General features: G+C 34.7%; 2 protein-coding genes across 2 annotated transcripts; one reads left to right on the top strand and one right to left on the bottom strand.

Annotated features, from left to right (window-relative positions):
• Positions 1 to 2064: 2064 nt before the first annotated feature.
• LOC108321847 (transcription factor MYB3R-1) lies at positions 2065 to 10073 on the top strand. The gene is made up of 12 exons (XM_017553724.2): positions 2065 to 2271; positions 2935 to 3132; positions 3549 to 3603; positions 4000 to 4057; positions 4337 to 4431; positions 4573 to 4676; positions 5400 to 5528; positions 6165 to 7839; positions 7913 to 8190; positions 8847 to 8961; positions 9045 to 9278; positions 9725 to 10073. The coding sequence occupies exons 2-12, from the start codon at positions 3059 to 3061 to the stop codon at positions 9842 to 9844; spliced, it is 2937 nt and encodes a 978-aa protein (XP_017409213.1). The 5' UTR covers positions 2065 to 2271; positions 2935 to 3058; the 3' UTR covers positions 9845 to 10073.
• Positions 10074 to 11235: 1162 nt separating this feature from the next.
• On the bottom strand, positions 11236 to 20965 carry LOC108321846 (aspartate aminotransferase 1). The gene is made up of 12 exons (XM_017553722.2): positions 20501 to 20965; positions 19985 to 20056; positions 14908 to 14969; positions 14736 to 14819; positions 14537 to 14636; positions 14326 to 14446; positions 14053 to 14216; positions 13645 to 13782; positions 13294 to 13415; positions 12810 to 12904; positions 12400 to 12520; positions 11236 to 11534 (listed from the first exon to the last, which is right to left on the bottom strand). The coding sequence occupies exons 1-12, from the start codon at positions 20705 to 20707 to the stop codon at positions 11450 to 11452; spliced, it is 1371 nt and encodes a 456-aa protein (XP_017409211.1). The 5' UTR covers positions 20708 to 20965; the 3' UTR covers positions 11236 to 11449.
• Between the last annotated feature and the right edge of the window lie 6711 nt (positions 20966 to 27676).

Genomic DNA, 27676 nt, shown 5'->3' with positions numbered 1-27676 from the left:
GAAAGGGTGAGATTTCGTAGAGAGAAGGGAGAGTTTTTAGAGAGAATGAGGAGAAATGAGATTTTCAGAATTTGGGGAAGAAGGGTGCATGCAGAGAGTGTGACGTGAATTTTCTGAAAATCAAGTTTTGCCTCCCACTATCTGCCGACACCTACCTTCCACTATCTGATTTTCGGATCCTTTTCGCTTGACACCTAGCGTCCGTTCAGAGGGTTTTGGGTGCGTTTTTAATGAAGTCTGACAAATGTAATTAGTTCATTTTAACAAATTGTTATTTTAATATTTATATAATTATTATTTTTCTTAATATTTGATATTAGAGAAAATAAAATATGTATGATTTAAGCATTGAATAATACTTCATAATATATTATGTTTTATTTGTTATTATTTTTATTTTTTGAAAATAAAATATTTAATTAATATTTATAACAATAAAGTCATAAATATGTATCTCTCCCCTCCCTCTCTTCCTAATGAAATTAATAAGTTATTGAGTTCAACAAGTTTTTCCTATTCTTAGTACTTATTACCAATGCTTTCACATGCATATATGAAACATGTTCACAAGTGAAAAGGACAAAATTTACACAATCTTAAATAATAATAATAATAATAAAATATAGGTTTTTAAAAATCAAACTACATAAAATTTAAATTATTGATATCTTTATTTGTAAAAAGTTGTTTGGGAGATATATTTAAACCTGTATAAATTTAACATTGTTATTTTTATAAAGTAAGATTGAATTAAATTTATTAAAGTGTTTGTAACATCATTTAAACTTGTATAAATTTAACATTGTTGTTTATATAATTTAAACTTGTATAAATTTAATATTAATTTACATAGTGTAGTATTAAATTAAATTTATTATAAGAGTTAAATATATTTTTGTTAAACTTAAACGAAAAGTTAAAATTAGTTTCCTTCCAAGACATTGTTGTATTATGATATTTAAACTTAAAATACAAATGGATATTATTATTTTAATTTAACAATGTAATTTTTTTTATATATTAAATATTGTTTGAAACCATCGTTTAAATTAAAACGTATTAAATAATATAAACAACGTATAATAAAGAAAAAGAAAAAAGTTACTTAAAAAAAAAGCCATTGGAACAATATAATATCTTAACGGTGATGTAAAGGAAGAAAAAAAAAATAACAAATAAACTAAGAAAAAAATAAAAATAAAGATAATGTAAAACCATCAAATAAACCAATTTAAAAAAAATATAATATTATTGATTTTTAAACAAAATTGAGACTCAATTAAATAAATAAAAATTAAAAAACATATTACCATGACATAAAAATTAGATACATTTATTAGAATTAAAAGTTTTTTCCTTGAAAACATCACAGACTAAATAAAACATTAATTAATTTAAATGTGAATTTAATAAAATTTAATGATAAAATAAAACATTAATTAATGTTTATGTTCTATTTAATCCTTAATTATAAGTTACAAATAAAAGAAATAAAAAGAAATTAATATTATTACTTTTAAATATTAATTATATTTTCACATAGTAAAAGTCAGACCATGTTAAAGTATGTTTAAAAGTAACTGAAAATATTAATTGTTCTTTATAATTTTAAGATTTATATTAAAATTTAAATTTTATTCTACTACTGTCTATATTAGCTTGTAAATTAAATGAATGAATTATTTCAACTAATACATGACTAGTGCCATAAGTACATTAACTTTCATGAAAGGTGAGTTTGACTAATTATTAAACGCTTAGATTTTTTATAATTATTAAATGTAAATTAAAAAAGTCATAACACTAATAGCTACTTTATGGTTAAATAAAAACAGGACCACTCTAAATAAATAATACTAAAATAATGAGTGGCAGTGAAATTTTGAAGAAAAAAAAAGAGTGGTGACAGAATAGTATATTTTTTAAAAATAAATTTATCCGTGTCTTATTTTTTTAAAAATGTGTGTTACTGTGCAGCTATGGAAACCTTTATCTAAGTGTCAACATCTGCACCGTCCAGATTTGAACGATGTTCGAGATTTAAGCATAGGGTTTGAAACTGAAGAGTCCGCCCCTTTATGTTTGAATAGAGAGAAGAAAGACCGTTTAACTCTCTCTTTTCTCTTTTCCATCTTCCATTCTTCAATTTTGGTGGTTGACGTGCATTTGCAGATCTTACTTCGCTTTCGCTCGCGCTTGGATCTGCAAATGCGCACAGTTTCGACCACTTCCTCCGTTCTCTATCCTTGTTGGATTCTGAACCTCATCGTGGTGAGTAAAACATTCAACGGTCACATTCCATTTTGTTAGCGTGTTCCATTTCCCAACATCGAATCGTGATTTCTTAACTTTGATCTTGTTTGGCAATGAATTTCAGGGTTCTGTTTTGGAATATGAGGTTTTTAGCAACTTTAATTTGAATTGCTCTGAGTGTGAGTGTTTTAATTTTGAAATCCTATGCGTGATTTTGGAGGTGTAGATTAGTCTTCTTCCACTGCGATGTTGGTACTGAATTATATAATTGAACCATCAGACGGTGAGGTGGATGTTGATTTTGAATATCCTTTTTGGTTGAGGAAAAATGATCTGACCTTGAAATGTTTTTATAACTCAAATTTTTAAGGATGAGTTTTATAAGTCTATTTTTGGAATTTTAGTTTTTGAAAAACTTTATTTTGAATTTGAATTGCTCTCTGTTTATTTAATTACGTGTCAATAGTTTTCCTGGACCTTTGTTTAGTACAGAACTGAGAAATTGATAGGGTAGATGTTGACGCTTGTGATCCCAGTGGTAAATCTACGGACACGGTGATATACAGAGGAATTTTTTTTTTTGAAGATTTGAACATTGTTTCCCTAAATTGTTTGGTTTATAGCTTTTATTTTTATTTTTCGTTTCCGCTTTTAACTTCTCATGCTTTTGTTTGTTTGCAGAACTGTGTTCATGTGATTTATTAATAGAGGGAGAGACTATAATGATTTGGAGAAGCAATTGGAGAGATAATTGCAGTGCAGTGGGAATCGGGGTAAGCTATTTTAGTTATCTTAGCAACAAACTATGGAAGGTGAGAGGACAATCCCTGCTGTAGATGGGGTGACAGATGGCGTTCAGAAAATTAGAGCTCTGCACGGGTAATTCTCAAAATCAACTTTATTTCACTACACTCTTAGACTAACAAGAGCATCTGTTCTTTTCATCTAAGACAGACCCTTAGCATTAGCTTGATATATGAATGTGTTTAGCCTGTTACTCTTTAGCTAGCCGCAAGGCATTTCTTGTAAATATTTCTCACCTTTAGCACTTAACAATTGACATGTTTAGGCCTCGCACACTTGCTTGATTTTTTAGAATTATTTTTTAACAGGACCGAGGATTAGTATCTTCACTTTCCTAACTTTTGTATGTCCAATGTAGTTCTTGCTGTTTGTCCTATCGTTTCTCTCCAATAAAATTTCACTTATAACAAAAGAAAAGATTATTAGGGCTAGGCAATTGTTTCTATGAAGAGATGAAGTGAGTTTTTTCTCACAATAAAATACATTTGTAGGAGGACTACTGGCCCAACCAGGCGCTCTACAAAAGGACAATGGACACCTGAAGAGGTGGGTTTCTTAGACACTTGAGACATACTCTTTTGGAATTTCGGTAACGTTTAGTTTGTGACACAAAATTTCATGTACTCAACTTATCTTTTTATTGTCCACTAACGTATTTTTTTGGCACTATAAAATCATGTAACTGGTGAAGTGAAGCAGGTTAACGCCTTTCAAATAAATTTTGCATACAAAATGTTTGTTTACTTGCAATCATAGTTATTTTCTTATAATTTTATTCGCAGAAAATGTAATAATACCCCGGCTTTTTTTTTATACACATGAGCATTTAAAATTTTAGGACTTCTGACAGCTTTTCCTTAATTTCTTATATATAAAGTTTGATTGATAACTGTGTCCTGTATTATATTATTAGGGGATATTCATGTGTTTTTGTTTTTACAGGACGAGACTTTGCGGAAGGCTGTCCAGCGTTTTAAAGGAAAGAACTGGAAAAAAATAGGTAATATTTTAGAAGCAGGATCCACTTATGTGGTGCATACTTCCAATTCTAAATAAGTAATATGAATAATCCAAAAGGATATCAAGGGGGCGAAGGAATACGTTTCGTGGGATCTATATGTTGGTCCCCCTCGACTCGTTTTATATTTCTAATATTTTTGTCGTACATAATTTATTTTCATAATTTTTACACCTGATGGTTTTACACACTTTAATTTATGCAACTTAATTATATGTAATATTTTGTTGACCTTGTTCTGATTGCCATATTTATTTGCAGCGGAGTGTTTCAAGGATAGAACTGATGTGCAATGCTTGCATAGGTGGCAGAAAGTCTTAAATCCTGAACTTGTCAAAGGTCCATGGTCTAAGGAGGTAATCTGTATTTTCCATCCCATTGCCCCAGTTGATTTTATCTGTACATGCTGCTATATATTCTGACATGATATTAGATTGTACCAATTTTCTGTTTATATGTCTAATCGGAAGTTGCTTATCTAAACTAAACGCAAACAGGAGGATGAAATCATTATTGATTTGGTGAATCGATATGGGCCCAAGAAGTGGTCTACTATCGCACAGAAGTTACCTGGACGCATTGGTAAGCAATGTCGAGAAAGGTATGCCTATATGATTTCTATTTCTTTAAGGATACAGTAATAAAATATCCTGATTGAAAATTTAATATTTCAAATATAGTATTTTTGTGATTATAACTTGAAATTTCAACAATTTCAGTTAAGATATTTTAGTCATGTCAAAATAGGTTGGCTTAATAGATCTGAAAAAAAAAATGTTATGATCTAAATTGGACTGGACTATTCCAGATTAAATGTGTTTAAGTTATCCCAATCCATAGGCTTATTGGTCCATTCTTGAATAATTATATTTTTTATATTAAAAATTATATATTACATTATTATATTTTTTTAAATTAATTTATTAACTCAACATAACGATTTGTTTTGATAAGATGAATCCAACTTCATATAAGTTTTTAGATAGTCTCTTGAATGATGTTTAAGGATTACTCAACCCTCTACTTTCAGTTGACCTATATTTGTCTCTGTGCCACATGATAATGTGTTCGTGTTACATAATAAACGATGGTGTTACTTATTTGTATTATTGGTTTTTCTGGTATTACAATCAAGGGGATGAAAAGTACATTTGAGTCATGTCATAACATGTATCAGATGGTTATTCAGGATAAGTCAGTAAAAAAGATGAAAATTTAAAAAATTGATAGAGGAACATAAATCCTTCTGTTTTTATTCAAACTATCTTCAGAGAATTTCAAGGATGTAGTTCATTTTTATTTATATGATTTGCATAATGTACAGGTGGCATAATCATCTTAATCCTACCATAAATAAGGAAGCATGGACTCAGGAAGAGGAGTTGGCTCTCATACGTGCGCATCAGATTTATGGGAACAAATGGGCAGAATTAGCGAAGATATTACCTGGAAGGTATATCGAGTTTTTTCCTTTTCTTTGAAAGAGGATTAGATTTTTATATTTTTGGGGTGGGGGGTTTGCCTTGCGAGAATTCCTCGTTTCTTTCTTCAGGAAAAATGGGCCTTGTACACAAACTTTCCTTATTGGGCCTTATAGCATAAAGGGGTGTTTCTTCATGCACCCCATCAAATTTTTCTCTGCATCCCATCATAGACTTTCCGGAAACTTTGATCCAGAATAGGAGTGGGATAAGTGTCTTCCGGAAAAAAATTTCCGGAATTAATCTATTGTATTCCAGAAAACAAAATTCGATTTAATGGGGTGAATTTTATTAATGGGATGCAGGAATAAACACGTATAAAGTTGTAGTGGAACAAGTGGATGAGAAAAATAAGTCACATTTTCAGCAGAATAATAATTTTGAAAAAAATAAAGAGATATGTTCTTCAAGTTTGGACTATTTATTTAGGCATACATTTTAGCGGCCTTCACTCCATTTTTGGAGTTGTGGTTTCGTATGTAAGTTATGGGACTGATTTCGTTGGGTTTCTTCTGACCGGAACGTTCTTGGTTTTCCATGTGCGGTTGAAGTTCATTCTTCTGTTTAGCTCTAAATATTTGTAATGTGATTATGCTTTGTGGAAACAGGACAGACAATGCTATAAAAAACCATTGGAACAGTTCCGTAAAAAAGAAATTGGATTCTTACTTGGCATCAGGCTTGCTTACTCAGTTACAAAATGTACCACTTGCTGGAAATCCGAATCAACCTATTGCTTCCGTCTCTTCGAGGTTGCAGCAGAGTGGAGAAGATAATGGTCCAAGGGGTACTGAAGGAGAGGAAGTTTCACAGTGTAGCCAGGAGTCGGCTAATGCCGGTTACTTTTCATCAGCCAGAGATATGAACAGTGTTGCTTTACGTACTGGAGAGGAATACAGGCCAAATGAAGAGCCTAGTCAAGCATCCTGTTCAGAGCCATATTACGTGTCTCTGGATGAAGTAACTGTATCCCTTCCAGACATGGCTGACCAAGAGATTTGCGTTGAACAGAAATATTCACACAACCCTGGAAATTCCAATAACGGGGAAGGCCAACTTGATTTAATTGACTTGACCAATATTTCCTCACTGGACTTTGGGCAGGAATCATCACAGTTCCAAAATGATTGCATGATGAATGTTCCGTTTCAGACTTCGGTGGGGTTAGGTGTCGCAACAACCATGCAACCGACATCTATAGACTCTGTTAAACCCGAACACATGTTGATGTCAGACGATGAATGTTGCAGAATCCTATTTTCAGAAGCAATAAGCGATGGATGTTTTTCTTCTGAAGATTATAATAAATGTGTAAATATGGTTGATTTATTAGAAGGCCCCTCATTTCTTTATCAGTCATCATTACCATCTGTCCCCTCAGTTGTTTCTTCTACTGGAGATAGGTTGATGTATACGGCCGAAGCCAATCAGTTGGTTGGCTCTGAGGATCAGCAGTTTGTCTCCAGAACGCAGGATAACATAATTTATGCCAGTGAATTGTCCAGTCCTCCTTGTATCCGTAGGATAGACAACACTGAAATGCAAGAGCCATCGGACGTTGTCAAAGATGATTCAAAATTGGTCCCTGTAAATAGTTTTGGCTGTGGATCAGATGCAAAGTCAACTTCATATGTGCATACAGAACAGGACACAGGTGCTCTATGTTATGAACCTCCCCGCTTCCCAAGCTTGGACATTCCTTTCTTAAGCTGTGATCTTATACAGTCAGGGGGCGATATGCAGCAAGAATTCAGTCCCCTTGGTATCCGCCAATTTATGATGTCTTCTATGAACTGTCTAACTCCTTTTAGATTATGGGACTCTCCTTCTCGGGATGATAGCCCAGATGCTTTGTTAAAAAGTGCTGCTAAAACGTTTACAAGTACACCATCTATATTAAAGAAACGAAACCGAGATCTCTTATCTCCATTGTCGGATAAAAGAATTGACAAGAAACTTGAGATTGAAATGACATCAACCTTGATAAAAAACTTTTCCCGATTGGATGTCATGTTTGATGACAATGAGGCTCAGGGAGCAGATTTGATTCCTCCATCTTCAATGCCGAAAAGGGACTCTGGTACCTCTGTTGAAGATGATAAAGAGAATTGTGGACAAGCTGTTAAAGTGGAATCAGTAGGGGAGAAAAATAAGCATGCTATTTTGGACGACAAAAAATCTGAAAAAGATTCAGGTGATGGTAGTTCTCAGGAAAAAATTAAGCAGGAACCTGTTTCTGTTGATTCTGCGATCGATAATGATGGTAGCGCTGCCGAGGAGATTGTAAGTATTGCTCTGTTCTAATAAGCTGTTATAAAAAACTTGCAAAAGCTTATGCCATTATTTTGTTTGTCAGGTCCAACAACCGTCTGGAGTTTTGGTTGAGCATGATGTGAATGACCTATTAATGTATTCACCAGATCAAGTAAATTTGAAATCAGAAAGAGTTCTTAGTTTAAGTGCGAGAACTAAAAAAAATCCATGCTCAAGGATTAATTCACCATCTGTTTGGTTAAAGGAGCATGAAAGACTTTCAGTTGCCGTTACTTGTATACATTCTGTCAGTTCATCAGGCCCGGGGGAGAATTCGGGTGATCACACTGGAAATGATGGTGGTCTGGAAACATGTAGCATGTAATTTTCTTCAAACTAATTGTATTATAATTTTGTGTTACTGCCAACTGTTCATTATTTATTTTATTAGTGTGTGTGTGTGTGAGTTTTCGATCAAACTTTGATAAGGAGTGTGAGGTTTTGTGTTAGGATTTAAGTACAAGAGGAGAATTTAACCCAAAAGACCAGTCCATTAGGCAGAAGAATCTCTAAACATGAGTACCACATCTAAGTTTATTGTATTCAACATTGGATTCCTTATAGACCCGGTGGTTGTCCTTTTCTTCTTTAGACGACTTCACTTATTTTGATTATGATATTCAAGTTTGCATTTTAATCCAGACTGTAAGTAACTTTTTTGGTAACTCAACCCTCATTGAAAACACGACTTGTTAGGATTGAGTACAAAAGGAGTGTCCAACCCAAAATATTAGTGCAGTAGTGGTAGAACCTCTAGGCTTAAGTACCATATCAATTTAATCCGTTTAACCTTATATGATGATACTGTTGATTTTCTAAGTAGTTATCTCATTGCACAGCACTTGAAAAATTCATTTATTTAGTTGTTATTTGCAACGTTTTGAACTCTAATTGGTACCATTGATATTATGCTTTCATTTTAAAATTATTCAATGCCAATTTTCAGCGTTTCTGTCTGACTGCTTCTATGATTTCAGATTTGGTGGAACACCATTTAGGAAAAGCATTGAGTCGCCTTCAGCATGGAAATCTCCTTGGTTCATCAACACTTTGTTGTCCAGCCCCAGGATTGATACTGAAATTACAATTGAGGTACTGCTGGTTCTGTTGGATATTATTTATCTTGAAGTAGATTTTAATTTTGACCACAATAACAAAAAAGAGCATTTTAATAGGATTTTGGGTACTTTATGAGCCCTGGTGACAGAAGCTACGATGCAATCGGGTTGATGAAACAGATCAATGAACAGACTGCTGCTCAGTATGCCAGTGCTCATGAGATCTTAGGAAATGAAACTCCTAAGGCGTTACCTAAAGGTAAGTCCAGAAACGATGGGGATGAAGACCAGGAAGATATCGATCCTAATAATCAGCGTGGGGACTGTTCTCAGTCAGCTTCAAGTGCCTTGGTAAAGCTTAATTTATTCCTATCCTTTCCCGTGAGACATAACCCTTTAATTTATTCTTGAAAGCTGAAACATATTTTGATATATGTTACGCCATATGCAAGAGAACCAGAGACAACATATAGTTAGATTATAGATCTCCTAATAAAGGGAAACATAACAATCTTAGTTAAAACTATCAGAAATTTATTATGAGGGATGCGTTTTCCTGGACCGTTTTCACGAAATTGCGTCGAAGATGATTTAATTAAAGCTACAGCCCAAGTCTCTCCAAGCTTTTGGAGGAGGGTGGATACTTTTCCAGTCGCTAAAGTGAAAAAATCTTTGCTGTTAATTTTATTTTTCACACTTCAATTCTTTGCTTAAGAAGATTTCAGGATCCCTTTCTTGTGCAACAAATCCAGTAGTTTAGTCAATTTATAGCTTAAAAGGAATTTATTTGTTTGCAGATGGAACGACGTGTGCTTGACTTTAGTGAATGTGGAACTCCGGTCAAAGGTGATAGCAGCAAATCCTCAGCTATGAGCTTCTCAAGCCCAACTTCGTATTTGTTGAAGGGCTGTAGATAAGTTGGTCGTGAACTCAAATGCCAAAGCCTCCTGTTATTGTACCTTCATCTTCAAGTATAATTTACATATAGTTTACTATTTTTGAAATATTAATTTTTTTTATCCTGTTTATAGTGACAAGACTTGAATGCGTAATTGTAAGAAAAAAAAAATTCTATTTCAATTTGTGACGGATCATGATTCTTAGTTTGTCACATCTATATAGTAGTCAAATACACATTCATGGATTTAGACTTCTCTACTGCAAAAGTAGCTACAGAATTGTCACATTTCATAACATTCTTCTTAGTTTATATCCTCTTTGCCAAATTTCCGCTGCACCCTACATTTTCAAACAGCTACGGCGGAGAAGGAGCAAGGAAAGCTCATTCTTCCTTTAGAAAAGAGCTAACAAAGAATATTTTTTTATTGATCCTATAGTTGTGTATTTGCCTTGTTAAAGAGGTTTGTTGGCTGGTCAAGAGTATATGATTTATGCGTGAAGCATATTTGTTATGACATGAAAATGTTTTGGATGTCACTATAAATTATTCAAGAAGCCAGCAAATCCAAAGGTTTTCAACACTAGAATCAACAAATGCACAATAGTATACTTAGTGTCCTAAAGTAAGGAGTAATGACACCTGCTAAAACATAAGAAAGTTCCTATGGATAATTGAATTGAAATTAGTGGCATGTCAATCTGAATTTGGAAGTAGAAAAAATTTGACCATGAAGCAAGGTATTTTTGATGAAAACTTTAATTGTATATTGAGGAATAATCATAAATTAATTAGTCAATTAGATTGTATGAGGATCTAATCCTTGTGTAATAATTTTGGGTTCCATAATACTATAGTACATTATTGATCATAAGAAAATTGATATTGATTTTACATTATATTGAGGGACATACAAAAATGTCATAAGAATCAAGAGTTCTATGCTGGTTGATCAATGTTGGTATCTTAATTAAAAACCAATTATTATGAATTCTTGAAAAAGAATAAACTTTCCAGTGAGACATTCAACTTATTCTTCTCCAACGAAAAAACAAAAGGTATTAGCTTATTAGCTTATTATGGAGATTACCAAAGTAATTGTTCATCTTGAAGGAGTGTGCTGAACTGTGTTGGTAAGTCCAACTAATGTAATCAAATGGAAGAATATTAGACTTGGGATAGAGTCCATGATCAATTGTAATGATAAAATAATATCATAATATTAGTATAAATCGGATTCATGAACTTCTTATAAAAGTTTGCCATTATTAATAGTTCTAATTATAAAAATTTCCTCTCTTTTTTACATCAAAACCTAGAATGATAGAACTACCACTTTTCCACAATAAATACCAATGAAAATTGATTCTTAACCTAACCCTATGAGATATTTACTCATGCAACATTACGTTTATTATTATTTTCACTAATCAAAACTTAGTTTATTATTATTTTCACTAATCGAAACTTAGTTCCATATGCTAGCATCTCAAATGCATAAATATTGCCTATAAGTCTCATGAAAGAAGGTATCATAGTTGATGTTGACAATTATTAAACAAAAAGATGGAAGTCTTCCTGTGGGACTACGGAGAAAGTTGAAAACTGCAGTTAGCAACATGTTTTAGACGCCGCCGGTTACAGCTGCATGGATCGCATCAGCCAGATGTGGGACCGTTTTGGAACTTAGACCGGCCATACTAATCCTCCTGCAAAATAAACAGCGTATGTTAAGTCATATGGAATTCCGCCATAAATGCATAATTGTATATAAGGGTTTCTGAAGTATTAGCTTATATTGTAGGCAAGATTAACCCCAATAGCCAAATTATTAGCTTATTACAAACTGCACTCAATATATTATAATGTGGATGCAAGAAAGGAAAAGTCATTCACATCGAAAGGAACTAATCTTGCAACAAATCTTCGAATGTTTTGCTCTCGTAGCAAATGAATAATGAACCAAAAGTTTAGCAAACAATACAACTGAATATCTATGGAACTAGCGTCTCTTGCATTACAAGGATCACGGAATTTAAAAACTGTACTTGATAATAAAAAATAAATTCTGGATGAGCATACGACTGTACTAAAAATACCACGGAAAAGACAAAAGAACATATGCACGACTTGATTCTGAAAAAAGCAATCGGAATAGTATTACTTAGAATACTGGGGATATGTTTGAATTTTCTCTTCGTTTTTTGCTTACCAGTTATTTGAAAGTTAAAATTCAAAAGTTTTAAAAGTGATGACCCTGCCATATATAATAGTCTATAGACGTATACTAGCTTCTGAAGCATTCAGATTCAGGTATACAGCAATGTAGTTATTCGTGTGTAACATTTTTTCCCTTCTTTATATTATCTTGTGTCAAAAAGGGTTTCAAAATGCAACCCCCCAACATGGGGGCATATTCAACTTCATGTGTATTTTACACACCCACAAAAAAAAATACAGAGGTGCGTGCTTCCATATTTACAATTCACTGGACCATAAAACACATCAAAAGAGAATGCTTATCATATTCATTTGAACTCATTCACCAGAGTCATAATAAATATAGTATCTTACCCATCAGATGTCATGTATATATGATACTCATTAGTCATGAAGGAAACTTGTTCAGCATTCAATCCTGTGAAAGTAAACATGCCAATTTGTTTGATAATGTGACTCCAATCACCAGGTGTTCCTGCCCGGTTAAAGGAAAAATAAGTATAACTGCGACATATGTTTCACAGATACAAAAGACAATACAGAGTAGGGGAAGAGAATAAAGAATGAGCAAACAAGGAATAGCCTCTGGCATACTGGAGCAACAATAATGATACAGATCAACCCAAAATGACAAAACTAAAGGAATTGCAAAAGGAACTCAATAGAGCTGACCTCGGGAATGTGAAGAGTTAAGAGTGCTCCAGGTACATTCCATAAAGACAAAAAAATAAAGGAATTGTAGAAGGAACTCTGTATAGGCTTACCTCTGGAACGTAAAGCATCAAAAAGTTGTTGGCGCATACTGATAATTCGATCAGCCATTCCTTTCAACTCGATAGTCCACTCATTGAACAAATCTCTGAAAGAGAATAAAAAACCAGTGGGAACTTTTAGCACGGGAAAAAATTACCTAGCAAAAGAATGTGCAGTAGGATCTCCTCCTTGGAATTATTAAATATATAGACAAGCAAAATATGTGATGACCCCATCACAATCAATAAAATCATCATCTTAGATAAAGACAATGTTTACCAAATTCTACTTGTAAAACACATACTTGAAGAATGAACTACGTAAATACCAAAGTGGTTACACAACTACAAAATTCATTACCATTTGACTGTTCCATTTCAAGACTATCATTGGACTTATTGGCAAAAAAAAATGCAGGATAGAATAAGATAGTCAACATTAATTTTTTTTTCTGCCTAGGTTCTCTTAGGAAAGCAGAAGAACTTGGCTCATTACCCGTCCTTGAGAATGGCAGCTACAATGGATGCACCGTGAATGGGAGGATTCGAGTACATGGGCCTAATCACGAGTTTCAGCTGGCTCTCAACCCTGCTTGCAACATCAGCTGACTTGCATACCTAAATGGTTTTGATTATTTTAAAAAGGGGAAACTTGTCAAAACACTAGAAGCTGCCAGTCATAAAAAATAAAATAAAAGTATAACTGTAGATTAAAAAATCAGTACTAAGGATACAAAGATTCACAAAGTAATCAAGAAACTAATAAGATTCAAGGAGACAAAGAACATTCACTTGTCACCAATGACAAAAATCTTATAGTCTCCATTTAATGCTTCGAAGTTCTTACAATGCTTAAGGCTCCAACACGTTCTCCATAAAGACCCAGATTCTTTGCATAACTTTGTGCTACCAGCAATTCACCCCCATCAGCAACAAACAAACGAACAGGTTGGGCATCTGCATCTAGACTGCCGCTAGCAAAACCCTTTAGAGAAAAAAATGATAGTTTAAAAATATTTTTTGAACAAGGCATCTGAAACATCGTAAATATAAATTCCTGTGCCTGTATGATTCATCAATGACATTGTCAAGAAAAAGGAAGCTAGCACTAAGAGTTTGATTCTTTTTCAACCCACGCAAAACATCAGGATCCCATTTGTTTCTACTGGACATATTTGAAATTTTAATGTAAACGCAAAATTCTAAATGTAAGAAGCCAGAAGCAAGACATTAGTAGCACACAAAAGAGGCTTGCCTGATAAGCACTGTCAAAGAAAGGTAACAAAGCTTTTAATCTTATTAGCTGCCTAATCTGCTCCCATTGCTCGAGGGTTGGATCAACACCAGTTGGGTTATGTGCGCATGCATGTAGCAAAACAATAGATCCAGATGGAGCAGAACCAAGATCTTCTAGAAGTCCTATAAGGACCGGAGGGTAAAATAATATTAAATAAACTTGATGAATATGAAATTGATCATGACACAATACGTAAAAAACACTTCACAGCTTGATACACTAATTTCCAACCTTCAAAGTCAAGCCCCCGTGTTGCTGGAGCATAGTAGCGATATGTATTGACAGATAACCCCGCTAAGTTGAAAACCTTGTGGTGATTGCCCCAGGTTGGTGCTGGCAAGTATATAGTCCGCTGAACAGACAGGTGCAGTAAAAATGTTAAAGTGACGTTAAATAAACTTCAGTTAAAAAAGAGAGAAAAGTCAAGAGCAAAACACTTTACTTGGTGGTAGTGTTTAGCCAAAAATTCACCCCCAACTCTTAATGAACCGGTCCCAGATAAGCATTGTACAGTGGTAACCCTGTTCTCTTGAATAGCAGGGCTATAACAAAAAAAGGTAAGCATAAACAATTAGGTACTGACTGATCAGGAAAAATCTCTACAAAGAAGAAATCACTGATTTTTTTTTTCTATTATTAACCTGTCAGCCCCAAAAATAAGCTTAGCACTCAATTTATTAAAATCAGCAAGCCCAACAATTGGAAGATATTCCTTATTGCGTGACCTGAAAATAATGCAGAACAGAACATTCTAAAAAGTTCCGCATAATATCATCGGAAACGAGAAGGGAGACAGTATAGTCAGGTACTAACAAGTCATTTATGAGTAGCTGCTCAACCTTCCTCACTACATTCAAAACAAGAGGTTTTCCTTCCTGGAACAATTTAAAGTATTAGCAAGAACTCACAACTTTCCAGTAGCCAGCCAAATAATATGCACAATGACTATATAATTGTATTTACGAATTAACGTAATCTAGTTTATCTCATTCTAAATAATGTAGTACCTGTTGGGTATCAGTCATACAACACAAGCACACACAACTAAAATTAAAGATGAGAAAATTTATAACTAACACAAGACCAAGGGCAAGGTCAAGAAAAATATTTACTAGATAGAAGAGATTACAACACCCTCTCTTTAGAGCAAGGAGGATACAAGTAATTTTGGTGCATCTTACACCTTCCCTTACACCTCTATTTATATGCAAATGAGGGAGGGAAGTCTTTGCCCACTTTAGATGTGGGACTTCTAAGACAAACTTCTAACAATTCTCCCACTTGAAGATTTGATTGAATCAATCATGTCTTCACAATACTTTGTCTTCCTTGTCAGTTTCATGCTACGTTGCTGATAGACCATAAGAGGATCTACTCCATACAAACTTGTCAGTATTGACCGGCTTTGTCATAACATCTGCTAGGTTATCTTTGGTACAAATCTTTTCCAAATCTACATCTCCTTTCTCTACTACTTCTCGGACAAAATGATATTGAACCCCTATATGCTTTGTCCTGGAATGAAAGGCTGGATTTCTTGCAATGTGCAAAGCACTCTGACTGTCACAATATACAGTAATTTTGTTTTGCTTGTGCCCGAGTTCTTCCAATAACCTTTGAATCCAGATTGCTTCTTTGCATGCTTGAGTAGCTGCCATGTATTCAGCTTCTGTGGTGGATAGAGCTACAACAGTTTGTAGTTTAGATAACCAGCTTACCACCCCTCCTGCAAGTTTAAACACATAGCCTGTAGTAGATTTTCTTTTATCAAGATCACCTGCATAATCTGAGTCGACATAACCTCTGACAATAAATTTTGATCCTCCAAAACATAACGCAACATCTGAGGTTCCTTTGATGTATCTAAGGACCCTCTTAACAGCATTCCAATGCTCTTCACCAGGATTTGCCATAAATCTACTAACTGCTCCCACTGCATGTGCAATGTCTGGTCTTGTACAAATCATGGCATACATTAGGCTTCCCACTGCTGATGCATACGGAACTCGAGACATTTCCATCCTCTCTGCTTCATTGCTAGGACACATACTTGAGGATAATTTATAATTAACAGGAAGTGGGGTAGAAGTTGGCTTGCAATCTTGCATGTTGAAGCGCCGCAAGACCTTTCGAAAATAATTCTTTTGTGAAAGCCAAATCTTCCTGTTTTTTCTGTCTCGGTGAATTTGCATCCCTAAAATCTTGTTTGCAGGTCCCAAGTCCTTCATATCAAATTCCCTAGCCAATTGTGCCTTCAATTCTTGGACTCGAACTTTGTTGGAGCCTACCACCAACATATCATCCACGTACAACAGCAAAATGATGAAATCATTATCCTCAAACCTCTTGTAGTACGTACAATGGTCTGAACTTAATCTGTTGTATCTGAGGCTAATAATGAAAGAATCAAATCTCTTATACCAACACCTTGGCGCCTGCTTTAAACCGTACAGAGATTTGGTCAACCTACAAACCAAGTTTTCTTTGCCTTGTTCTTCAAAACCTTCTGGTTGGAGCATATATATTTCTTCTTCAAGTTCTCCATGAAGAAAAGCAGTCTTTACATCTAACTGTTCCAGATGTAAATCATCTACAGCACACATTGCCAGCACTATTCTGATAGTGGTAAGTCTAACAACTGGTGAGAATATCTCGTTAAAATCAAGACCTTCTTTCTGAGCATATCCTTTGACCACCAGTCTTGCACGATATCGCTCCACTTGTTCATTGCCATCTCGTTTGATTTTGTATACCCATTTGTTTCCAATTGCTTTTCGACCTTTTGGAAGTTCAACAAGTTCCCATGTCTCGTTCCTATGTAAGGCTTCTATTTCTTCATGCATTGCTGTCATCCATTGAGAAACATCTGAACTCCTCAACGCTTCTTGAAAGGTTGAAGGTTCTCCTTCTTCAGTTAAGAGACAGTACGCATCATGGTTTGCCATAACATAGTCTGAGTGCCAAGATGGTTTCTTCATCAAACGTGTTGTTCGTCGAGCATCTTCATCATTGACCTCATTTGGTTCTTGTTCATCGTGCTCTGGTTCTGTTTCAGAGGAATCATTATCTTTTGACTTTTCCTCTATCTGTATTGAAGTAATGTCTATTGGTGTGCTGACATTTTTCTGCTCACTTTGCAATTTTTCTGCAAAAACTACATCCCTGCTAACAATAATCTTGTGGGCAGTGGGATCCCACAAGCGATACCCCTTAACATTGTCAGCATAACCCAAGAATATACATTTCCTGGATTTTGGGTCCAACTTTGTTCTTTCTTGGGAGTTGTACATCACGTACACAGGACAACCAAATACATGCAGAGAAGAGTAATCAGCTGGTTTTCCTTTCCACATTTCTATTGGTGTCTTTACACCAATTGCTGTTGATGGCGAGCGATTTATCAAATAGCAAGCAGTTTTGACTGCTTCTGCCCAGAAGGACTTGGCTAATCCTGCAGTTTTCAACATGGCCCTTGTCCTTTCTAGAAGAGTTCTATTCATCCGCTCTGCTACACCATTCTGTTGAGGTGTATGAGCAACTGTAAATTGCCTCTTAATACCTTCTTGCTTGCAGAATGCCAGAAAATCACCATCAGTATATTCTCCTCCATTATCTGTCCTCAAGCATTTGATCATTTTTCCAGTTTCAAGTTCTACCTGTGCTTTGAATTCCTTGAATACTGGAAACACATCTGACTTCTTCTTGATTGGGTACACCCATAATCTTCGGGAATAATCATCAATGAATGATACAAAATACTTTGCTCCTCCCATGGATATTTCTGGTGATTCCCAGACATCAGAATGGATTAAGTCAAGTATGTGCTTGCTTCTAGCAGTCATTTTAGCAAACTTCAATCTATGTTGCTTACTAGTCACACAGTGCTCACAAAACGGTAAGTTAACTGTTTTGAGCCCCGGCAGGAGATTATGATCAGCAAGAATTTTCAAGCCTCGTTCTGACATGTGACCAAGTCTGTAATGCCACATCATCGTTGCTTCTTCTTCTTTTGTTGTTGCAACTGATGCATCTGCTTCTTGCAACGTATCTCCCAACAACATGTATAGATTTACTGCGATCTTCTCTGCTTTCATCACAATGAGGTTACCTTTCACCATTTTTAGGATTCCGCCTTCAATGTGAATTTTGCACCCAAGGTCATCCAATTGTCCAACAGACAAGAGGTTCTTCTTCAATCCCTTCACATGTCGAACTCCTTGAAGAGTGCGTATTGTACCATCATACATTTTGATTTTGACGGTACCAATCCCTCCAATTTCTAAGGCATGATCATTCCCCATGAACACAGATCCTCCTGAGACAGGTTCATAAGTGTGAAACCAATCTCGGTGTGAAGTCATATGCCATGTCGCGCCTGAGTCTACTATCCAGGCATCAGAAAGTTGTCTTCTGCCTTTAGAACTACCTTCTGCTTCACTATACAGGATTTCTCCATCTTCAGAAGTTTTTGCAACACAGCCTTGAGAGCTTGATGCTTCGAAGTTCTTTCCTCCACTCTTCTTGTGCCAACAATCTTTTTTCAAATGCCCCCTCATGCCACAATTGTAGCATTTAAAATTCTTTCTTCCTCGAGACTTTGATCTACCATGATTTTGACTCCCACTGGAGCCACGTTCCGTTGATCTTCCTCTCATCATCGTTAAAGCTTCTACTTGCTTCGAACTTTCTGTCCTGTCTTCCTTATTCTTTCGCCTGGATTCTTCTTCAAGAATAGCTCCAGCAACATCTTCAAAGGATAAACGACCAACAATGTTGTTATTTGTAATGTTGATGATGAGTTGATCATATGAATCTGGTAAACTCTGAAGTAGTAGCTCTGCACGTTCATTTTCTACTATGTTGAAATCTGACGCGGTGAGCTGAGCAAATAATGTATTCAGATTGTTGATGTGTTCCGTCACTGGCGTGAACTCACTCATTCGAAGAGTATAGAGTTTTCTTTTTAAGAAAATTCTAGTGTGAAGTGACTTGACCTCGTACAGTTTAATGAGAGTATCCCAAATCTCCTTTGCAGTCTTCTTCTCTGCTATACTAGACAGAACTGAATCTGCCATTGCTAGGTGCAAATTGGCAACCGCGTTGTCATCCATCTCTTTCCATTTTTCATCAGAAATTTCTGCACGTCTGTCTTCAATTGCATCCAGACAGTTGTCTTTTCTCAAAATTGCCCTTATCTTCAGTTTCCACAAGGAAAAATTATTTCCGTTGAACTTTTCTATCTCAAATTTTGCTGTCATGGTTTCACTCTTGAACCGGCTTATGCACTTCTCACTATGAATAGTATTGTCTACTGGTACAGTACAGGTAGACTGTGAAGTAAAGCACCAAGAAGTTCCCAGGAAAGAGAGGTGGGTCACAAATGGACACTCTTAAGTACCAAGTCTTTCCTAGCCAGAACTTTCTCAGACCGCACTTTCACACTACCAAACGTTTCCAGTAATAACTCTTTTCTGATGCGGAAGATCGGATTAAACCGCAACCACAGAGCATACTCAGAATTTTACCAATACTATTCTAATGACAATAGCAGCGGAATACAAACCGAAAGCTCTGATACCACTGTTGGGTATCAGTCATACAACACAAGCACACACAACTAAAATTAAAGATGAGAAAATTTATAACTAACACAAGACCAAGGGCAAGGTCAAGAAAAATATTTACTAGATAGAAGAGATTACAACACCCTCTCTTTAGAGCAAGGAGGATACAAGTAATTTTGGTGCATCTTACACCTTCCCTTACACCTCTATTTATATGCAAATGAGGGAGGGAAGTCTTTGCCCACTTTAGACGTGGGACTTCTAAGACAAACTTCTAACAGTACCAGTAAGAAACAAACACAAGTGTAACAAAATATCATCCTCACCTCAGTTCGGTAAGCACCAACGCCCAAGTTGAGCTTAACTGGACTCGGATCTTTGTTATACGCAACCGTCACCTATTTTCAAACACGCAATCAGAGTAAGCCAAACTAACCAAATAATAACAAAACTAGAAAAAAATTCATGTGATTAGACGCCTCAGTATCAAATCACGTGCACTATCTTCAAAGGCAACGCAACACGGCATCGGCGAAACGTGCCGTGCGGCCTCGAAATTCACACGCAATCAAACACAACTACACAGCTCAAGATCACGCAACGAAACGGTAAAGTTCCGCAATAATCTAAACCTAGATTCATTAAATAAAAACAAGTTCGAATTAATCACTCAAACGATGCTGTGTTGTATACATGTCAAGAGCGCGATCTCACGAATGAGAAGAACGAAACGAAGAAAGTAAAGAACGCGATCTCATCTAATACGCGATCTCAGCTAATACGTTACATAATCGTAATTGCGATGATTTTGAATATATAGCGACGCGAGAAGAAAATATTACCCCGAGGATAGGATCTTCAGGCGCACGAACGAGGTGGTTGAAGACGGAATCAGAAGCAGCGGTTGGCGAAGCGGAGATGCCATCGTTAGAAGCCATTGGTTGAAGAACGGTAATGAAATGTCTGGCGAGAGTGTTGAGTCTGCGATCACAGGGAGAGGTATAAGAATCAGAGAGAGAGGTAGTTTTGAGAATAACCGGTGGGCGCATGCTGAATGTAAACTCCCTATTTTCTCGGGTTTTGTTGGTCCCTGTAATAAAGTGCGTGCGTGCGCGTAATGAATAAAAGAAAAGTATTCCCTCCACAAATTACAAAGTTGGAAATGGAAGCAGAGTTTATTTCATTTCATTTCATTCACATTTTTCTCTCACTCTGATCTGACGATGGAAGAATGAATTTGTTTTGTCTACGCTATTACTATTATGCAACTGACCGATGATTAAAACGTTGCCATATGTGTCGTTTTGTCGGTGGGTCACGGGGGGTCACTCTATCGCCTTCTATTATTCAATTTTCCCGATGCAATAATAGCGTGACATTACATACCACCTTCTAAAATAAGCATTATAATAAACTAATTATTGAAAAATATCACCGTACAATGCGACAAGGTGTCTTGAATTTATGGTAAGATAGGAATAACTCTTTAGTATGATTTTCTGTACCTTCGTCATTGAAAAAAGAATGACAATGTTGGTGACACTTTACAGACTCACGACCCATTTATTTATATATTTATTTAATCTGCCTTTTAGACTTATAACTCTAGTTGGATCTTGACTTAGTTAGTACTTTAGATGGATAAATTAAAATTATGCACATTCATTTAGATATTATTATCTATAACTAGAGCATAAAATATTAGAATGAAAATTAAATTAAAAGATCAATTATACTGTTTTGAAATGAGTTATATTAATTCAAAAATATACTGCCGCATTACAGAAGAAAAATACAGTAAGAAACTAAAAAATATTTAATGTAAAATACAGTATAAAACCATACCATAAAATATTCACAATTAATAATATTACAGTTCAGTTCTGAAAGAGTAGAGGTACGTTTATAGTCAAACGGCGTTACAACAATACTTAAGAATTTAAACCTTACAAAACAAAAGTTTACACCGAACGGTTCTAAGACACCGATCGGTGATACAAAATAGAACCAATTCTAACGACCGAACGGTCCTATGTTTCAGCTTTCATTTCCACTTCTTCCAAAGCTTCTTCCAGCAAACACTCGTCCCCTTCTGCTCACATCCACAGGATGATCATTGCGACAGAAAGAAAAACCGGACGGACAACAAGACAAGACAGAAAAATAGGGTAAGCTTATGTAATTTAATTAATTCAGTAAAACATATATCTCACATAATTCTGATATAATTCAATAGTCAAGCATGCAACAACCAATCATGCATTTCCAACCATAACCATACATCAATGCATGCAATGACCGACCACTTTACTCTGACTGTCCGGACTGTATGAATTCTGTGTAGCTACGACGTTTTTGCACCTGGGTGATGTAGTAGCTGAGATGCCCTCAACAGCTGCCACCCGAGGTTAGTCCATTATACTTCGCCCATCTTGACCTTATGGACTAGGACCTCCTGCCATTCTCACACATGATTTACTCCTCTCTACTTGAGAATGAGTAATCATAGAATATCAGGATAAACGCCACCTTAGCATGACCACATTCATACTTTACCATTCCATAACAAATCCTGAGATATTCCTCCCTGGAATACTCTTTCATATCCATACTATTCCATTCATATCACATTTTAAATATCATCATATTTCATCATCAATACAATCAGACTAAACACTGAAAACCAAGATCCCATCTTAGAACAGCAATGGAAGAAATAACTTCCATCTTAGAAGAGAGACCGAACGAGAGAATACTTTTTAGAATAATCTAACGGAACACTTAGTGTAAGACCGAGCGGTCTTTCACTTATTCACAGAACAGGACCGAACGGTCCATATAGGATAAGACTCATCAGAAGCCTAACACTTATGATAATACGGAACGTTTACTAGCTACTCAACAAGTATGACCGAAAGGTCTTTACTAGACATAACTCAAAGAATGTATGGAATACTATATAATACATATAATTAAACCTAACCGAAAATGATGAAAGCTTTTATCCGAGACCTAATAGTTTAAACCGAACACTACAAACTAGGGCCGAACACTTTTATTCTAGAAATGGTATAATTGAGTATTATGATGAGACCGAGCGCTTGGTTTAAAACCGAGCACTACTGAGACCGAGCGTCTGGTTTAAGACCGAGCACTACTGAGCTTATACCAAAATGAATGAATATATATATATATATATATATATATATAATACAATTACTTAACACTTATTTTCAATAAAGAATAAATATAATTTCTACGACTTTAAGTATTATAGAATACCTTAACTAAGCTAATTAAAAAGAGGAAGCTATACTTAGACCGAACGCTTATTCAACAGTATACTAGGAGAAAACCTATCGGTCATTAACTAAAATTCTCTACAGAAGAAGAATCCAGTTCAGACCGAATACCCAGATGAAAAACCGAACGGTCAATAATGACTCTCGGCTTCAATCACAGAAATTATGCAGAATGCTGCAGATTGAAGATCAAACCCTATATCAACCCAGTTCACACCCCTTATCAATCATTCACCATACAACCAAGCATACAACCACATTTATAATTCATCTCAACCAAATATATATACACAACACCAAACACCCAAGCCAACATTCAAAACAAAGAATCATAATTAAATTAAATAAGCTTCCCTTACCTCTTAAACTTTGTCAAACGCTCACAGTTGCAGGATATGCCTCACCACTACCAATCTTATACACTTAGAGTTCACCGATTACGAAACTGAACCAAGTAAAAGACCATAATTGCTATCAGAATTTCGTAGAGGAAAATGATAAACTCATGCGACCAGAAACTTGGCTTGCATGTGCCAGAAATAGCCGTTCTAAAAGAGAGAATGAACTTACCAGTTCAAACTATTTACTTGATCGGTGAAAAGTGAAGCCCTTGCCACCAGGAGAACTCAGGCGCTGCCTGAATGATGATCGGAAGAAGAAAAGGATAAGATTTTGTAGAGAGAAGAAGAAAAATGTAGAGAGAAGGAGGAGAAAATGAAAACTCAGAAGGTTGAAGATGAAGGGTGCATGCAGAAAAAGTGGCACGAAATTTGAAATTTTGCTTTAAATACTACCGTCACTAAACAGATCGACCACTCAGCGGTGCATGCCTGTCTTCCACATTCTGAATTCCAGAATCCCTTGTACCTACACATGTCTTCCACTAACAGAGGATTTTAAGAGACCTGACATATTTCTTAAAAGAGGAAAGAATATTAAAAAAACTAAACAAAAATAAGGAAACATATTTTAAGATTACCTTTCCACATCATGTCAATGTGAATGTATTGTTGTGAAATGCATACACGTATGAATTTAAGTTCTACAAAAAAATAATTGAAATATAGAAAATTGACAATTCAACGTTGATTGTTAAAAGTATAATTAAAAATATGTTGTCATACTTAAATTAGGTCAACATCAGTGACTTGTACATAAGTGTTGGTCTTGATTGATCCTTTTAATCTCCTCTTTGGACTGAGTTACCTGATAAGCATTTCATCAAGTCAAACATTTGGCTCCACTTAATTTAACCTACCATTAAATATAGTTTTAAATATAGTCATTCGAACAAATAATTAACTTTTAACTCTTTTTTTAGTCACAGTAGTAAGTTGGTTTTTTTATCTGAACTTTTTTTTAGATACTATTTGTAAAATCTCTCTTGTATTTTAATCCTAGTAATATATTAAGTTTTTGCTTTCTGCCTACAATATTAAATAATTTTATTTTAATACTTATTGTTGTGTTTGACCATAATTCTAAGGAATAAATTAGTTTTTTAAATCTATCAATTAAATCTAACCAAATCTATCTTTTTTATCTATTAATCTTTTCTTTTCTATCAATATTAAGGGAGTGTTTATGAATTAAAAATAATGTCGTTGTTTTCAAACTAAGAATTATACATTATTATTTATTTAATAAATATAACTAGACAAAACATTTGAAAATAAAATAAAATTCAAACAAAAGAAAAAATTTTAAATATATTTTATTTTGGTCTTCATATAATATTTTTTTAAAATTGATGTTGATAAAATTATCTTTATTTGAAATCTTGATATTTTGTTTTAATAATTGTACATGACTCTAAACCAAATCAATTTATTAACCCTACTCACTTAACCACCACAATCATTTTGTTTTAATTAAACGTTTTCGTTAAAAAAATTATTCTTATATTTTATTAAAAATGAAAATATATCTCGTCAATAAATTGAACCCATTATCTCTAAACAAAAACTAGTTTTAAACTTGTATTTACCTACGAAATGATGTTGATTTGTGATTTGTGTTTTTATTAGGTTTAGAAAGACAATATGTTTATTAAAATATAATGTTAAATCGTTATATTCATCTTTATTTTTGTAAAAAAATCTTAAATAGGTCTTCTTATTTTATTGTTTTCAAATTAGTCAATAATTTGAAAAAATGAGTGCCAAGCCCTAATTGTTAACTACTTCAGTCAGCATTAAATAAATAGTGATTATGTACGTTGATGTGCACTTTTCAAATTATGTAGCTTAAAAACAATTATGTGATGTGAAATTTTTTTTTTAAAATAGAAAAGAGGAATATTTGATAAGACAAATTTTGTGACCAAATTAGGGATTCATGGGTTCATTCACCAACTTTAGGGATTGAAAGAGAAATTAACAAAATTAGGAGTCATTCAAGGAAATTTTTCATCATTGTTGGGAGCTGGTTTGTTAAAATCGCAGATTTGTTGAAACATAAGAGAATTAAATGTCAGTAAATGTTCTTCTATTACAGTTTACAATTGATTATTCAGTGATTTTTGTCATGATGTGTTGTAGCGTTTGTGTTTTGGGAAACCATATTATTGGGGTTGAGGTATGATGTGTTTAAATGTTGGAAAATAACATTTTAAATATGGGTGTGTTGTCCCACTATGTTGAAATGTGTTCGTGTTGTGGTCCCCCATCTTTAAAGTCGTGTAGGAGTGTCCGTTTCAGTGAAGTATAAGTTTAATGTGTCCTTTATTTTGTCGAAATATTAATATTTTATAGGTGTATCTATTTATATACTTGTGTGCATGATGGATGAGGATTTTAAGGTGGTTTTCCACCATGGAGTGATGGGAAGTTGATGTATGAAGCGAAAACTTCTATCTTATCGTTTGATGCATATATATGTAGCTACTTTTTGGTTTTCAGTGTATTAAAAGGGATAAGGTATGTTGGATTGAAAGAGTTATGGTACTCTGTAGAAGGAGCTTCAATGTTGGAAGACAGGTTAGAGCTTTTGGCTGATGATAATGGTGTGATGCATATGGTTAACATAACGAGGGTAAATGGCCAGGTTCATCTATTTGTGGTACACACAGTGTCTGAACCATAGGTTATACGAATGTTGGAATATTTTCCTGATGATGTAGTTGAAGTTAGTGTCCATGAGAAGGGTAAGGATGGTTGTAAGGGTGATTGTGACGGTAAAGGTAAAGGTGAAATTGTGTTAAATGAGGGGGTGATTGTGAAGGTGAAGGTTAGGTTGAGATACATGAGGATGAGGGTCAATGTAATGGTGAAGTTGTGTTAGATGAGGGAGGTAAGTGTGAAGGTGAATGTGAGACTGAAATAAAGGAGGATAGGGGTCAATGTTAAAGTGAAATCGTGTTAGATGAGGGGGTAATTATGAAGGTGAAGGTAAGGCTGAAATACATGAGGATGGGGTCAGTGTGAAAGTGCAATAGTGTTAAATGAGGTGGGTGAGTGTGAATGTCAAGGTGAATGTGAGGCTAAGATACATGAGGAAGTGGTTCAATTTGAGGCTAACACTAAGTTAGAGGAGAATGGTCATGTTGATAGTTGGAGTGAGTTTGGACCTGATGGTAACATTGATATGGATGATGAGTCCTTTGACAAGCTAGTTGATATCAATATTGATTATGATATAGATGAGGAATTAGGAGATGAAGAATAATATGGTAATGTGAAAGTTGAGGTGAAAATTGTTTCACACAAATTTAGTGGTCCATCTACTACTTTGACATCAAATGTGAAAGTAGAGAATGACAGTGATTTGGATGATGATGTTTGTCTGGGGAATGACAGAGGGTTGTCGGATAATGAGTGGCAATCAAAAGATTTGGTTAGTTCCGAAGACAGTAATGAAGTACATACTGGTGAAGAGGGTTATGAAAGGTTTGCAAAATTTTTAGCGCCCAAAAATATGGTTGAGAGAATGAATGAGTGATGATTTCTACTTCTCCTAGGTCTCTTTATTTTAGAACTGTCAAAACGGGTCAACCGGCCCGGCCCACCACAGGTTGATCACTTAGTGAGCCAACCCAACCTGACTCATTTATTAGCGAGCCAGAAAAATTCGAACCCAGTTCGACCCATCACAGGTTGGTGGGTAAACAGGTTGACTCACTTAATTACAATTTTTTTAAATAAAAGAAAATTACAAACTTTCCATAATTCAAATCTAAACAAATTTCACTCCCAAATTTGACTCTCAACATTGGTGTTTAATTAATTTTGAAAATAAGGAACTTAAATAATTTTTTCAAGCAAAAAATAAATAAATATTTTTTTATAAAATTAAAATTAAATTTTAATAAAATAAAATTAGGTAGGTGGGTTGGTGGGACAACCCGGCCCACTATGGGTTCAACCCGCATGAGCGGAGTTTAAATGAGTTGGGTTGAAATCTGACCCGCTTAAAAAAATACAATTTTTTCAAACCCAACCCAGCTAGAACCCACGGTGGGCCGGGTTGGCCCGCGGGTTGTGACCCATTTTGACAACTCTACTTTATATAGGCTTGATTGGGTTGGACTCTGAATATTTTTTTGATAAAATCTTTTATCTTATATCTTATATATTTCAAATATTCAACAGATTTAATCAGTTTTTAAGAATATTTGATAGATATTTCCTATTGATATTTTCAAATTAAATTAATTATCTTTAAATATCAACTGAATTGTCTCTGAAATTACATTTATGTCCTTCTTAATTTTCTAAA

This window comes from Vigna angularis, chromosome 4, assembly GCF_016808095.1.
Source record: "Vigna angularis cultivar LongXiaoDou No.4 chromosome 4, ASM1680809v1, whole genome shotgun sequence".
Classification (NCBI taxonomy): Eukaryota; Viridiplantae; Streptophyta; class Magnoliopsida; order Fabales; family Fabaceae; genus Vigna; species Vigna angularis.
The sequence above is the reverse complement of the archived record's forward strand: the minus strand, read 5'-3'. Positions and strand labels throughout refer to the sequence as shown.

What these genes read in the sequence shown, in the direction of transcription:
- LOC108321847 (XM_017553724.2), top strand. Translation starts at nt 3,059, where the DNA reads ATGGAAGGTGAGAGGACAATCCCTGCTGTAGATGGGGTGACAGATGGC. An exon ending in GCGAAGATATTACCTGGAAG is followed by an intron (nt 5,529 to 6,164) that starts GTATATCGAGTT and finishes TTGTGGAAACAG; the next exon opens with GACAGACAATGCTATAAAAA. An exon ending in GTAGCGCTGCCGAGGAGATT is followed by an intron (nt 7,840 to 7,912) that starts GTAAGTATTGCT and finishes TTTGTTTGTCAG; the next exon opens with GTCCAACAACCGTCTGGAGT.
- LOC108321846 (XM_017553722.2), bottom strand. Translation starts at nt 20,707, where the DNA reads ATGCGCCCACCGGTTATTCTCAAAACTACCTCTCTCTCTGATTCTTAT. An exon ending in GTGTTGGAGCCTTAAGCATT is followed by an intron (nt 13,416 to 13,644) that starts GTAAGAACTTCG and finishes AAAACCATTTAG; the next exon opens with GTATGCAAGTCAGCTGATGT. An exon ending in ATATACATGACATCTGATGG is followed by an intron (nt 11,535 to 12,399) that starts GTAAGATACTAT and finishes TTTATTTTGCAG; the next exon opens with GAGGATTAGTATGGCCGGTC.